The 16120-nt window shown below is 34.0% G+C and overlaps 1 protein-coding gene across 1 annotated transcript; it reads right to left on the reverse strand.

Moving 5' to 3' along the window:
• Window positions 1–9935: 9935 nt before the first annotated feature.
• On the reverse strand, window positions 9936–14781 carry LOC115979878 (malignant T-cell-amplified sequence 1). The gene is made up of 8 exons (XM_031101954.1): window positions 14572–14781; window positions 13324–13405; window positions 13153–13220; window positions 12785–12882; window positions 11333–11469; window positions 11114–11181; window positions 10492–10555; window positions 9936–10325 (listed from the first exon to the last, which is right to left on the reverse strand). Exons 1-8 carry the CDS (start codon window positions 14580–14582, stop codon window positions 10308–10310), a joined length of 546 nt encoding a protein of 181 aa, XP_030957814.1. The 5' UTR covers window positions 14583–14781; the 3' UTR covers window positions 9936–10307.
• Window positions 14782–16120: the final 1339 nt, after the last annotated feature.

The raw sequence follows: 16120 nt of genomic DNA on the forward strand, positions 1-16120 counted from the left end.
ATTGACATTAGCCAACCACTCTATCGGGGGATGATGGTAGACATTGGAGAGTTGTCCCCCTCGTGGGTATCTTTCCAATACGAACGAATGTCCATCTTCTGCTACTGGTGTGGACTCCTGAACCATGACGAAAAGGATTGCAAATTTTGGATACGTAGTAAGGGCACTCTACGCAAGGACGAACAACAGTACGGAGCATGGTTGCGAGCAAGCACTAAACGTAACTAGAAATCCCATGCGCAGTCAACTCACTCCAGTACCCCGACTTAGACTGCTAGCGTAGCGCCATCAGAAACAGCCACCGCCACCGTGGCCAGCAAGCCACCATGCATTCCAGCTACTGTTTCAACCGTTACAAGGGAAAAAGCAATCGCGGAAACTACGGTGACGGTTACTCACCAACATATCCCGTCAAATACGGAAATTTTGAATAACCCTAAAACTTTCCGCGTGCATCTTGCGAAGATTCATTAAATGCTAAAGATAAGCTGGCAAAAGGTAAAACCATGATAATGGATGGGGCACAAAATGAGGAAACGCCTGCAATTAAAGCTGCCATGGCTGACGTAACTATGATTACGTCACATGAGGAGGCGCGGATAACTAATGGACCATAAGATGGGCCTTCCACAGCCCCACATGACTCAACAGCCCAGTCCCAAAGGAAACAGAAGAGAATTGTCCCAGCCCAAACTCCTAGCCCTACGACGACTAACCAAGACGTGTTAAGCTCCAAACGCAAACTTGATGACACAGAGGGCTATGTAGACAACGAGAAAAAATAGAAACTTGATATTGAAACATGTCTTCTGAGCAGGATCTTTACAGAGCATTTAGGATCGGCGGTTGCTGCTACGCAGCAGCAACCGCCAGGTCCAATGAGTACCATCAGTTGGAACTGTCGAGGGCTTGGGAACCCTTGTACAGTTCACGCTCTACAGAGAGCACTCCACACAGAAGCTCCCCAGTTGGTTTTCTTGATGGAGACCAAACTGTCACAGGAAGACATGAAGTACAAGAAGCAAGAACTTGGCTACACTCAAGGACTGGTGGTATCCAGTATTGGCCAAAGTGGTGGCTTAGCACTATTATGGAAACCAGAAACCAAGGTGGCAATCCAAGGATTTTCACGATGGCATATAGATGCTCATATTACATGTGCTATTACTGGTGTAACTTGGCATTTAACTGGCTTCTATGGGCAGCCAGACACAAACAAAAGGGAAGAAACATGGTCCATCTTAGAATCACTTGGCCGAACAAACCAGTTGCCTTGGCTCTGTATCGGGGACTACAATGAAATATTAAGCCACTCAGAAAAATCCGGCGGTAGACTAAGGCCAGCTAGGCAGCTTGATCGATTTCGCCGTGCCATTGACTTGTGTGGATTTCACGACTTGGGGTTTGTTGGCTCGCCTTTCACCTAGTCCAAAACAGATCGCTTAGAGGGTAGTTTGAGAATAAGACTAGACAGAGCACTTGCCAATAATGCTTGGAGACTGATCTTTACTAGTGCTATCGTCCACCATATTCCCATGTCAACATCAGACCATTCCATGCTTTCTCTCCACCTTCAAGATGACAACCACAACCGCTGAAAGAATAAAATACTTTTCTGATTCGAAGAGATGTGGCTAAGAGACTCTCGTTGCTCTGAAGTTGTTCAAGAAGCTTGGCAAGAAGGGCTTTATAAACCTGATGGCTTCCCTATCACAAATTGCCTTGAAACTTGCCGAGATAGGTTGCAACAGTTGCAAATGTTGGAGGCTCCTCTGACCAGACTACACTAATTCATGAACTACAGCATTTCTTGTAATTAAATATAGTTTATAGTAGCCCACAAAGCAAGCTTTTGCAAATGGAGGTTCTTAGTTATTTCCCTTTCATATTAGTATCTTGCTAGTTACTCTTACACCTCACAAGAGAACACTCAAAGAGTAATAAGTGTATACTTTTAATACATCTCATACAGAACACACACAAACTATCACCAATATATCCCCTCTAAATTTAATCTTATACTATAAAGCATTTAAACTTTTTTGCGCAACATAGATCATTAAACTATTAACTTGAACTTTTTTTTTTTTTTTTTTTTGAGAATCTATTAACTTGAACTTGATATTTGTCAATAACAGGCCTTTTTAAACATACACATATTAGTAAACATAAAATTGGTTTTAAACATGTGAAAGAAATTAATAATTTTTAGATTAATTCCACATGTGTATTTATTTTTAATATGCTATGTATATCTTTCATTTTCACCATATTGAACAATATAAAAGGTGAAAAAAAAAGGGTTTAGGTTAAACACTTGAAATCATGTGTAAATAACGAGTGTCTAATAAATATTGCTAAAAAAGTTTTAGATTTGCACAAGGTGGCTTCTTTAATGGAATATTATTTTTAAAGAAAAATTCTACTCAAATTTAGTTTTTTCTTAACTATGGTGAATTCTATCCAACTAATGATACTTTCCATTTCCTTATTCTTGAAAAAAAAAAAAAATCTTATTCTAGAATATCCAACAAGCATGCCAACATGACTAGAGTACAAAAATTCATTGTGCTGTAGTAATGATGCATATCTGCGACCTCTATTTAAAAAAAAAAAATATATATATATATATATATATATATTAAGTTTCACTACATATGTATTCGTCATTTTCATATATATTAAGTTTCACTACATATGTATTCGTCATTTTTATTTATTTGTATTAATAACATCATAACATTTAACTCTTGTCAAGTAATACTTCTTTGCCTAAGCAGGTTGTCTCTACCATTTACATTCCAGCACCACTTAAAAATACAAAATAAGTAATTCGTGTTACCTTTATTGTTCTTCTTTCTTACATAGCCGCCCTAGAAAGAGAATGTTTAGTTATTTCTCCTTAGGGAACCTTTGAAATAAATTGAATTATAATAAATTTAAATGGTTTCAAATTATATTATCAAGGCAATTGTACAATAAGTGTTGCATATCTTACTTTCAAGTGAGAAATATTCTTTAAAACTTGACGTATTATTTAGTGCCTTGTTTTTTACCTAACATTTTTTTAATAAATATTATCCACAAATAAGGATTAAAATAAGAAAAAAAGATATAAAAAACTTTTAAACTCAATAAGTATAAAGAGCTTTTATACAATAGCTTCCTCGATTGTATTCCTTTCAAATATTTAATATAAAATACTCTATCATTTGTCAATACAAATTTGAAAAACAAAAAATATTTATCATAAATGTGAAGTGAATGTAAAAATTAATTATCTTTTTAACATGTTTAAAATTTATGTTTAGAATTGTCAACAACCTTGTACCTCGATTGACAACTCCTTTTTGTTTTCTACAAAAATGACTAGGGTTCAAATCCTCCCAACCCATGTTTGTAACAATAGTTATTGAAAAAAATGTTTACATTTAAGTATAAGTTTATGTTTAGGAAAAAAATTTGGGCTATATAATGCAAGAGAGAGATTATATAAAAACCAATGTTATAAATTCATTATATATGACTAAAATAATGAATATCGAATAATAAAATTGTTTTTAAGTTTCTTAAAATTTTAGGTAGTTGAATTTTAATCTGATATTGATTCAGATATCTATTGTTTTGTTAATATCTTTGATTTGCTAATCAAATCCAAGAAACCCCTCTCTGGAAAGTTCCTTTCTCCGCATTCTAAAACAACTATGATTAAAATAGTACACTAGCTTATTTTCTTTATTTTTATTTCTTTTTGAGAAGGAGCCCGTTTGATGTTGTTGGAGAAGAATATTGAGTGCTGATTTTCTGCCCAACTTTTTAAATTTTTATGGGTGTAAAACATTGGGTTGGATTTTCAGACTTTTTTTTTTTTTTATATTATCTTTCATACTTTATAATAGTTTTTTTTTTTTTTTTTAAAAAAAACTTGGACAACGAATCTTTGACAAACCAAAAAAAACTGAAGAAGTATGGTGTCAATTATCAACTAGATAAAATGGATATAGGATTTAAATGTGGCGAGAGAGAGAGAGAGAGAGAGAGAGAGAGAGAGATGAATATATTCAAATCAGCCAGGGACATAATTGTGGCCAGTGTCATCATTTTTTTTTATAAGGAGTATGAAAGTATTAATTTGTTTTCTCCAACGCTTTTGTTTGATTAAATTGAATACCCATTTTTCAGTCTTTGTCAATTGGGATTATATTTTTGTTGTTGAGTTTTCCACTACTTCTTATATATTTGTTATGCTCAAAATCCATAACTTCCTCAAATCTTGACATTGGTAACTTGGTCCCTATAACAAATTATAAATACCACAGATTGTAATTCTTCAATAATTAATATATCCTTGATAACATTACCAGGATATTTTTAATGGCATTACCAGAATCAATGTAATGTAATAACACATTATTATTTATTTTTAGGCTAAAATGCAAAATCCACCTTTTAAGTTTCTCTAAAGTTCATTTTAGTCCTCTAACTTTACTTTCGTTCATTTCAGTTTTTAAGTTGTAAGTTTATTCAAGGCATTGAGTGGCATTTTTTCATTGTGAACATAATATTTGGGAAGCCAAAACTGAGACTCCATTTTGGGCTTATGATATGGCCCAAAAGCTATCAGTAAAATGTGAAAAACCCCATTTTTGCTCAATGTCCTGATTACATCCAATAAAGATTATAACAAGGCTCCAAAAATATTTTTGGCAAAGATAAGTTAGCAAAAAAGATGACCCACCACAATAAGTGTTTAAATAATAGTATAGGACTCCAATAGTATATAAGAGAAACGTCCAACGGTTAGACCACTGACAAATTAATAAATGAATTCACATTTTAAAAATCATGTATTTCCTCCATTATTATTATCCACTTAATAAACTATTTAGAGAGACCAAAACTAAGACTCAACGTTGGGCATTAAGACATGGCCCAAAAGGCTTTCAGTATCATGTGATGGCATGGTTTCATCCTTAGCTTGAGATATAGGTTGCATTTGAGTAAGAACAAAAACAAAACCCAAAATATAAAAGTAGGCGCATTTTAATAAGTACACAAAGGGAAGTGATCCAACAGTGAAATAAGACAAAATAAGACTTGTAGCAGTGAAATAAAATATGATAGATCTCTAGTGGTCAATTATTAAGTAAATTGAACCACCGGGCCTAGTTGCCCAAGTGGTACCCGCTTCCTCAAGTGACCTCTAGCTCGGGGGTTCGATCCCCCGAATAAACAATTACCCAGCGAAAAAAAAAATATATATTAAGTAAATTGAGAAATACATTATATCCTTCATTAATAAAACAGTAAACAACAATTAGAGGTTCCAAGAAAGGGAAATTTTAGTATGGAATGGGGGGAGAGAGAGAGAGAGAGAGCAGCTTAATGTAACAGATATTTAACCAAGGGTTTTATACCACCCATGATGGAATATGTGGAAAGATGCACAATAAGTGATGGAAACTACTTTTGTGTGAGTAGGTGAGTACATATGGAATAATATGGGAAGAAAATGGTACAAAAACTTGGCTATTTTTGGCCATGGTGGAGAGAAGGCTGCTTATGGCTAACTAGAGAACATTAATGGTCCTAGGATTTGTTAGAAAATATAATGAATGTTTGTGGGTAAATGAATATGGGCATTTATGGACTAAAAGAAGCTATTTATGGACCAAGAGAGTTGATCTATGAACTAAAAATGAATTTTTTTCTAAACTAAAGGTTGAAAATAGCAAGATTGATTGAAAATTTAAGAGGAGGTGGTGTGTGTTGGATGAGTTGATGGTGGTTTCTTTTTCTAGTGAAGTTTAGGGAGCAATTAGCAAAGGCCAAAAACATTAGGTTCGATTAGCAAAAAGAGTGTTAGAGTATTCAACCTAGGATTTGGCCAAATGGTGTGAATTCCTTTTGGGATGCTTTGCTCTTTTGGGTAATGTCAGATGGAGTTGAGATTTGGCTAATCTTAGCATTAAATCCTAGGATTTGGGGTTCGATTACAACTACTGAGATTAAGGCAAGTGTTAGGCCTAGATCATTGGCTACTACAACTAAGATTTGAGCTTCAAAGAGTAGGGGTTGTCATCCCAAGTTAGGTGTCAAGCTTTGAGCCTACTTTAGGGAGCTCTGTTGAAAATCTCTTTCTGCCCTCCAAACCACATTTCCCTAAGGGTACATTTGGTTGGAGAGATGGAAAAATGGGAGGATAGAAAATTAGAAGAAGATCGAAAATTTTTTAGTTTTCCTCATTTGTGTTTTGTTGGAGGGGTGGAAAACTCATTTCTTTGGTTGAGAAGAAAAGTGAGGGGATAGAAAGTATAGTTTGTATAAAATTATTCACATGCCCCTATTGCATAATTAAGAAATAATTTCCTTACAATCATTAAAAAAAAAAAAAAAACTTATTATCAATTAAAATTAGAAGAATAAAATCTTATAAAAATTAACACATCATTAATATTATAATATTACTTTATATATATATATATATATATATATATATGTATAACAATTAGAGGCGCCTTCTAAAAAAAAGTGAAAGACACCAAGAACATCATTGATTAAAAAAGAAAAAAAGAAAAAGCAAAAGCAGCTAAAACATTGGAAAAAAGAAAAGAAAAGAAATGTAAACGTAACTCAAAGATGTTTAAAAAAAAAAAAAAATCAAGGAAAACTTAACACACTAGCACAGTGATGGGGCAAATTTGGTCTTTGACTATCATCCATGTTTTGTCTTTAGTTTTCTCCTCAATTTGGAGAGAAAACATTTTAGTGGACCCTAGGAGAAAATATCTAGACCCTACTAGTTTTCGTTCTACAAACCCACCTAACCAAACACCCCAATAAATTTCTTTCCCTCCCTATTCTCTCTCTCTCTCTCTCTCTCTCTCTCTCTCTCTCTCTCCCTCTTTTTAACCATCTTCCCTAAAATCCACCAAACCAAATGAACCTTAAATTTCCCCTTTTGGAATTCAAGGGCTTGGTTCATGAATTGGTTTTAGGCATTTTTAGCACTTTACAAGCCAATTTGTTGAAGCTTGGATGATTTTGTTATGGCTTCCTTCAGCTGTAACCGAAACTTGGGGAGGAAGATGTACATTTACTGCCCATCAGCTTTTAGGTGCCAGCCCACTGGGTACTATTCACATAAAAAATGACAGTGGTTGATGGGTTAATGAGACAAGTGGCTAGCTTCTCAACTTAGCTTGGGGCTAGGTTGCTTCTTGAGGGATTGTTTTGTTGGAGCTTGGTCAGGTTTAAACTGAAGAAGGGGTTGTCCAGCTAGGTTGGTTGCTTACTTTAGGTTGTTTTGGCTGAGATTTTGGGTTGGGCTTGGTCATGAGGATTGAGCATTTCGGTGGGATTCTAACTTGGTGGTTCTCTCCACTTGAGCCTACCCCTTTGCTTTCACCTTTTGAGCCCTACAAAATGGACAAATTTACTATATATTACCATGATTTTTTATTCCACATGTGCTTTAGTTGTTAGTAAAAATTGAATATGTTTTTGGGCTTCAATGAATAGGTTTTGGATATTAATTTCCATGGGCTTTAAATAATTTTGTATAGTTTCTCATAATATTTAATAAGCTTAAATAACATTTGCTATAGATTATTTTGTAAATAATGTTTTCTATAGGGCTTTTAAATAATGACTTCCATGGTTTTTTGTGAATAATATTTACCATGGGTTTAAACTTTTAATAGGGGCAATATCCATGGGTTTCAAATAAGAAACGATAAACAACCACTATGATGAAATAATGTGATATTCCCATGGGTTTTTATATAGATAATCATAATGGGCTTGTAGAATGAATAATCACCATGGGTTTTGAAAATAAATATAATTGTTAGAGATATGAGTATTGAGGTATAAGATAAATAGTAACCATGAGGTTTTTTAAAACAAATTCCATGGATAAATAAGTGACATGACTTTCCATGAGTGTCATTGGTTTAAGATAAATAATCACGACTTTCCATGAGCTTTTATAAAATGATTACCATGAATTTTGAAAATAGATAATTGCCATGAGTTTTTGAGATAGATTCCATGAGCTTGTAATATGATGTAAAATAAATTATAGCTGTGGGTTTAAAATAACTTTACTTGTCAAGAATTGTTCATCAATGGGGCTTTGATAGTGCCAAATAGTTAGTTTGAGCTTTTGATGGTGTCATGTAGCAATGAGCTTTGATGGTGCCATGTAGCAATGGGTTTTGATGTTGCCAATAAGAATTGGGTTTTGATGGTATCATGTAGCAATGAGTTTTAATAAATAATTTGCCATGAGCTTTGAGTATGAGATTTGAATTCCATTGATAAAATAGTTTTGTTATAGACTTAAATCATGGACTTTAAAAAGAATAAGATATGTCCATTGGGCTCATAGGGCCAGTTTTAGACATAGCTAAATAATGATGATGAAATTTGATAGGATATGAGTTTTTGACTTTTTGTGATAGTTTATATTACGGCCCAAATTAGATAATGAGACAAGAAATATTTGTAAACCAATTTATTAATGGGATGAAAAATATTTATGGAGACTCCAAATAATTTATGGGTGATATTTGGATCTTTCTTGGTAAGTGGATAAATAATATAGAATAGGATTGGGCATGTGGCATTTGAAGAAAAAATTTAAAAAAATTGGACAATTAACCATAACATATAGAAAAAGTTAGCAAAAAAGGCTTAATTAATAAATTTGAAACTTAGAAGACTGAAATGAAAAAAAAAAAAAAAAAATACAGTTAGATGACTAAAATGAATTATGATGAAACATAGAAGGTGAATTTTGCATTTTAGTCTTATATCTGTTATTAATTGTTGCTTCAATAAGTTATCCCAAGGATATATACTAAGCTGCTTTGATGATAAGATGCTTTTTTTTTTTTTTTTTTTTGAGGGAAAACATCGAAATTTTTTATTAAAAAGCGCCTCTTAAATCGGCTTGAACTACAGATGTTAAGATTACATCCATAAGATGTTAGATGATAAGATGTTAAAGTAGTTCTATTACATCTTAGAGAAAGCTTCCATAAGATTGCTTTGTTTATTTATGTGATTTTCATCATAGTTTTTTCTTCACTATTACAGATTTAGTGAGTAATTTATTGGGCCCTATTTTATTTGTTAGCGGGAGTGAGTCTTGATGCTACTTAAAAAATGTTCTATCGATTGATACTCACCAATTTTTAAGGTATATTATGGGTGTACGTCCAATTATTGAGAGGCAAAGAATATGCATTTTTGTCAATGAACTTAATGATCTAATGGCACCTCCCGGGGAGTAGGTGTTGGTCTCATGTTCAAGAGCCCCCGAGGGTAGGGGTGGGGGTAGATTTAAGTTATTTCTAACCATGATATGATGTTTCCTCTCACCCATTTTTATTCAAGAATAATTATAGGATTTTGAACTATCAGCCCTTGTTTTTGGACAAGGGGGTGGTGCCCCATTACACAATTAACCTTGGCCAGATAACTCTTAAACAAGGCTTACAAAAGGTGGAGCTGCTTTTTGCATATATGAACTTGGCCAGATAGAGCTTGTCAAGCATTTGCTTACATATCAGGCAGGGCACACTATTATTTCTCCCTTAGGCTTCCTTAACTTCACATCCAGTAGTAGAGTAGGATAAACTAGCAGCATTTTTGGAAAGGAGAAGAGAAATGGAATGGAAAGGATTGAAAAAGGATTTTAAAGGAATATACAATTAACGAGTTCCCTCTAGTTGACTTTGTGGTTAGATATAAACTAAAGTAGGTATGAAGTATGATACAGAACATGTTCTTGTTAGCGCTACCAATACTGGCAGCAAGTAAAGATAACCAGCACTAATTGGTTTCCCAAAAGGCAAATAAATCCCATCATCTTGTTAAGTTAGTCCATAACTAATAAATCTGTTGTAGGCATGTGCTTCACACTAACGTAATTCATGTGATATAAAATTCAAATTGAATCATTCAAACTTGATGTCGTTCAAGCACAAAATTTAGGATTGAATCAGGCAAGCATTGACGAATTCAGCTCTAACATTTCTGCCAACTAACAAAACAAAATTCACCAAAGTTACATGAAATATGCATGATAAACTGATCAAAGGATCAATCTATACTGCAAGAAATGATTTCTTTACTGTATACAGCAACCAAAAAAGGAACAAGGGGCATGGTATACATATAATCTCTCTATCCGCACAGTAATGTCAAGAATATAGTACACCATGTTGCATAGATGAAGAAATAACATATGTTACTTCTTTATCCTGAAATGAGGGTACTGCAGTGGTTCTTGCACATCCTCAATTAAGTCGCTCCATCTGCAAAGACAAAACTCAAGATTATTGAAACTCAAAATACCATACAAAGCGTCATAATAGGCAACAATCAAATTGTTTATGATGAGAATCATTACTGATGTGATAACAATCACAAGTCACAAGTAGTGTAGAAAAAAGGAGAGGTAAGGCTTTAACCATTACATACCTTCCAAAGACCATCATTAAGATAATGCATGTTGTCCACTCCAATTCCCTTGTTGATTGATTTTCTGTAGATTATGCAAATGGTTCAACTTATTAAATATGCCAATCAGCAAAGGAATTACCTCTCTACTTCCCAAACAATGCTAGGTACACAAATTTTTTAACAACTTATTTAGGTGGGAAGTTGTGATTGGAGCAACATCATTATAATATGGCCTCCCCAAATAACAATTTTATGATTCACCAATCACAACAGGCCACATCAATAGTGGTGAAAAAATTTGTTAAAAGTTTTGTCTCCCTAGACTTTGACACTTCCCAGCAACAGTGTACATTTGATAAATAAATAAATAAGCATGTCTGCATGGGTGTGTGTTTAGCATGATATTAAGAAAAATAGGGAACATAAAGTATGCTACTAATAGGTAAATAGTGTATCCCTAGTTTTTGCTCAATAAGATTGACAGCAAAATGTTATAGGCATGTGCTTCACACTATTGTCATAGTCACAAATTGCTCCCCTAACCTTCTAGGAAAAGGAGGGGGAAAGAGAACTTATAGTTATCTACTTTCCATTTCCACTTTTGAACTCTTAATTAATTGAAAATACAACAGAAACTTACATGTCTTTTGCTGACATTTTTGTAAATCCAATTGCAAGGGCATGTTGCTTTCCTTCAGCCATAATGGCCTGAGAGTATTCAGTTCTACAGATCAGAAACATATATAACAAACTAAACTTTAACACTTTCATATGATATAATTATAATGGATGATGGATCATAACAATCCAAGTGCAACATTATACGACAGTAGCCACAGACAAAATGTAGAATTCATACCACAGGAGTTTCTGCCTCCACCTCTTCATCCAAAGCACCACCAGGAGATGTAAGACCAGGACACATTATGTTGGCACCAGCAAGAACAAATTTTATTGCACCTCGGTCAACTTGAAATTTTTTCATTATATTTGGATCTGTAAAACCAATAATACAAAACCACATTATGGGCTTTGACTTTAGGGGATAAGCTTCTATTGCTAGATGAGAACATCAAGTCATATGATTAGATGATCCATAAAACAATAAAAAAATTCACTGAATTCAGTGAGAACCTAGCATCTCAATTGAGGTTTCATAGATACTTCCTGTCTAACTGGGAGTAGAAAAGAAAGGGTTGGTCAGAGAGCTCTCTAATTTGGGTATGAAGACAGGTGTATGGAAGAGAAAGGGGAAGAAAGCAAGGATGAAAATTACAGAATACGTGGTCCTTTTCCTCTACAATGTGCAACTTATAGAACTGATCCCCTCTCCTGTATGTGAGTCAGAGCACTTTAGTAATCACCAGAACCTTAATGGTTTTGCAATGTCAATACCATTTCTTTTTCTTATCTTTTATTATAATTTTCCCCCCTTTCTGAGCTGTGTGTAAGCATTGCCCTTAGGATACAGTAACAACCCAACTTTTTATGGGGTTACTACTTGGACACTAACATCATATAGGGAGCCAGCGAGTGCTGATAGACCATGAGGCCTGTGGTGGGTGCTACTTGGATGATTAGATGAGTCAAGAATATTGAAGAAAGTTTTAAATAAAAAGTCTAAAATTACTAAAAAAATTCAAATCAGTGGTATACAGATTTGCAACATCCCCCAAACATATAACCTTTCATCTGCCAGAAATCAGACTCTGAATCAGAAGATAACTATATAAAGAAGTTAAAGTGAAAGTAATCTGATGATATACAATGAGGTGTATGATTGACAATAGGACTCACCCACACATTCAAAGCCTCATTCATATGTCACTTGGAAACAACATGCCTACCAAGGGAAGTAAAATCTAAATAGATCATTACCCAAGACCCATTGTCATTTTATTACCACACAGTTCTTTTTAATTGCTTCTGAGGCATACAATTGAGAAATCTATTGATTTTTTCTGTTTCTTTTTGATTAGTATGACACGTACGCATTTAGTGGGTCTTGAACCCATGACTACACCCATGAAGGTGCTATTTGAGCAAGAGCTCATAGGTGAAATCAATGGATTGTTATTATTATTATTTAAGAACCATGCAGCCTTTGATACAATTTTTAATGTTTCATAAATCAAATACAATTTCCACACCCAAAATTCACTTTGAATTCATTTCAAGACGTTCATATCAGATTAAGACAATATCACAAAAAACATAATAAGTAATTTGTAAGTCACAAAATTATAACTGTTGCATTAGAAGTGATAATGTAGATAAGATACTACTGTCAATTAAAAAAGAAAATACTTACATTGATGAAGGAGTCGTAGGGTAGGCATGTATGGTCCATCACGAATGTTAAAAAATAGCGGCACATCATTCACCAATACCAGATTTAGATGGTTTTGACTATAAGGCAAGGGGAGAAAAACAGTTATTCAGATTTATGACTTAATATATTTGGTTACACAGTTTTTTTTTTTTTTTCAACAATTCAATAGTTGAGGGAGGGGGAATTTGAACCCTAGACATTTCCGTTGGAAACACCAAGAGGTGCCAGTTAAGTTACAAGACTCTTGGCTTTGATAACACGGTTATCATTAAAAAAATTTGAGGGGAACATATCTGGAATGAGAACTGCAGATAAATTACAGAAACAGGACCAACAGGATTACAAACCATTTAGCAACAACGAGAGCGGACTTCTTTGGAAGCAACTCATCCAACACCGGTTCAAGTCCTGGGTACTGCAATGGAGGTGACAATGAGTCATGCACGTACATAAATAATTTTTGAAACTTTTTGTTAAGAACAAGGAATGAAAAAAAAAAAATCACAAGTAACCATCACCTCCTCTGCAATACTTTGTCGAATTTTACGTTGCACAGATGCCTTGACTTGATTTTGTGCAGAGACTTCTTCGGAGGAAAATCTAGATGAAACAAAACATGCATGGCTCATGATGAAATTGTTGCCTTTATTAATAAATGGAATCATATTAACAGATAATAAATAAACAATGCATAATAGGAATTACAACACACCAAAGACTGTTTTTGTAGAGTTTTGCCATGGGATTAAAGAAAAGCTTACTACAAAATCAAACCAATGAAACGAATGGTACACTACTTTTTGGTCAAAAAAGCAGTAAACAGTTAGTAAATCCATGGACTTCAATCAATATCATCCAATTCCTCTAAAAAAAAAAAAAAAAAATTAATAGCACCAGAAATGCATAACAAAATCCAATCTTGAAATTTCCAACATCGCCACCAAGCCTAAGTCTCAAAACATTTTGGTCGACTATGGATCCTTAATAGACCAATAAGGGTTGACCACATGTATTCTTCTTTGTCATTCTATCCTAACCACACTCATACTCCAGTCACTTCCTTAATTGACATGTCATTTTTTACTATTTCTACTAATTATTATTTTAGGTTTTCCTCTACCTTTTTCTTGTTCAATCGACTTGAATCAACAGACACCATCCCATATGCAGACACATCAAGAAATCCTGGAAGAGCCTAAAACAAGGTGATCTCCACAGTCCATGAATCTATAACCTCCCCAAACAACAACTTATGGATTGCCCCATACCTAAATGTGGTACTTGATTACTTAAGCATGGCCCATAAAGCTTCAGAATGCCCTCTACAACCAGCAACAATGTGCACCTCCAAATCCCAAAAGAAACAACCACCATATGGTAACACACACACACACACACACACACTAAATAAGCCAATATCCATAAAACCCAGCTACCCAATTTCTCAAAGTCACTCCCCAAACATGGCATGGTTCATTGTTCAAACATGATGAAAGCACCACCACCAATAACAGTCAAGGCATCAATGAATTGCAAACTGCGAACCACAACCGCCAATACCCCCAAAACACACAACCTTTGATTCATACATGACAAATCCAACACAGAAACAAATTAAAAAATAAAACTTTATCATAGTCTAATCCAAATTACAAAAAACCCACAAATAATTTGCCCAAAATAATTAAAAATAGATACATATAAATATACATTATACATAGACACATACCTACAAACAAAGAGAGAGAGAAAAGAAAAGAGCTTACTTTTTGAACATTTTGCAATTCAAAGAGGAGAGGGTTAGAGAACTTGACAAACTGAATGAAGCTGGTTTTGTATTTTTTTTTTTTTTTTTTGTTTCGTGGGGTTTTAGGTTTGGGATCGATCTAAATTCTAAAACCTTTTTTCAAACTCAGTTTTTGGAACAGAGAGAAGTGTAAGAGAAAGCTGGGGTGGAACACTTAGCTCACCGCGCACTATAGCCAGCGTGGTTGCTAAGCCACTTTTTTTTTTGTCAGTCTGGGCTGGACTCATTTTGGAGCTGTGGTTGGGACTCGGGTCACAACAAGTCCTCTTTTGGGGCCGAGCTGGGCTTTGTGAAATGGGTTTAGGGTTTCCTTGTAGGGGCCTAGTGGTCACAACAAGTCCTACTTTCTTTTTATGGTACAATTAACCAAATAGGGAACATGGAAGTGGGGGTGACTCTAGTGATGCATGTGATCACGTACAATTAACCATTTGTAATTTATATCATAACTGGTGGGTTTCAATTATCACAATTATTAAAGTCTTTGATGATTGAATAAGAGATCTAGAATTTAATCCCGGCTTATACTAAAACTCGATTGGTGTTTTGGTCTCATAATAAAGAGTTATAATTAGGAATGGACATCATAAGTTGGAACTCTCTCAAAAAAGTCATTATATAACTCCATCTATGTTCATGTTCAATTACTTCAGTATCATACTATTATTATATACTTTGTTCAAACTAAATTCTAAATTTATAAAAAGAAAAAGATTATGGTTGGTTGACAGTTAACGAAAAATTTAATCATCGTTTTATTATGATAGTTGCTCTCAAAGTTTTGAGATAAAAAACTTGGTTGTTGGTATGATTAAAACCATCATATGATAATCTTAATGTGATCTTATGGATAGGACTAATTGTGTATAGATAGGTTTAATTTGAATGAATTAAATATATTAGCCTCATTGCACACACTTAATGTGTGTGATGAGGATCTTTTTATTTGGGGTATGGGGCTAAAATTTTCTATTTATCCCAATCTGAAGTTTACACATTTGCTCACTTAGGAGTGTCATGACTCACAAGGCTAGCTTAAAAAAACTGAACAAATTAAGATGAGAAAAATCTATAATATGAGAGATTTAAAGATGCAATGTCTACTTTTATGAAGGCGGAGTAATTAGAGAAAGAGAGATAAAGGGAAAGAGAAAGCAATATAATGAAATTTATTAACAACAAATAGTATGTTCATACCTTTTTAATTGAGTTTTGAGTGATTGCCTTCTTTTTAAATTAGTGGGAACGTGGGAATAAATGTGCATGTTGGATTTGTTTTTAGAATTTGAAGAAGAAAGAGAAAGACGACAAAGATGGAGAGACATGTATAATGAAGTAACTCTTTGCTATTGAGAGTATGAAGTTAGTGGGAACGTTGGAGTAGATATGTTCAAAAGAGCAAAGGGGAAAAAAAAACCTAAAGAAAAACCGTTAACCTTTTGTTGGTAAATTGCTTTTTTAAAAATTTATATAAAATTTAGGAGTTTTAAAATTAGTAATTTTACATG

This window comes from Quercus lobata, chromosome 3 (genome assembly GCF_001633185.2).
Source record: "Quercus lobata isolate SW786 chromosome 3, ValleyOak3.0 Primary Assembly, whole genome shotgun sequence".
NCBI classification, from domain to species: domain Eukaryota; kingdom Viridiplantae; phylum Streptophyta; class Magnoliopsida; order Fagales; family Fagaceae; genus Quercus; species Quercus lobata.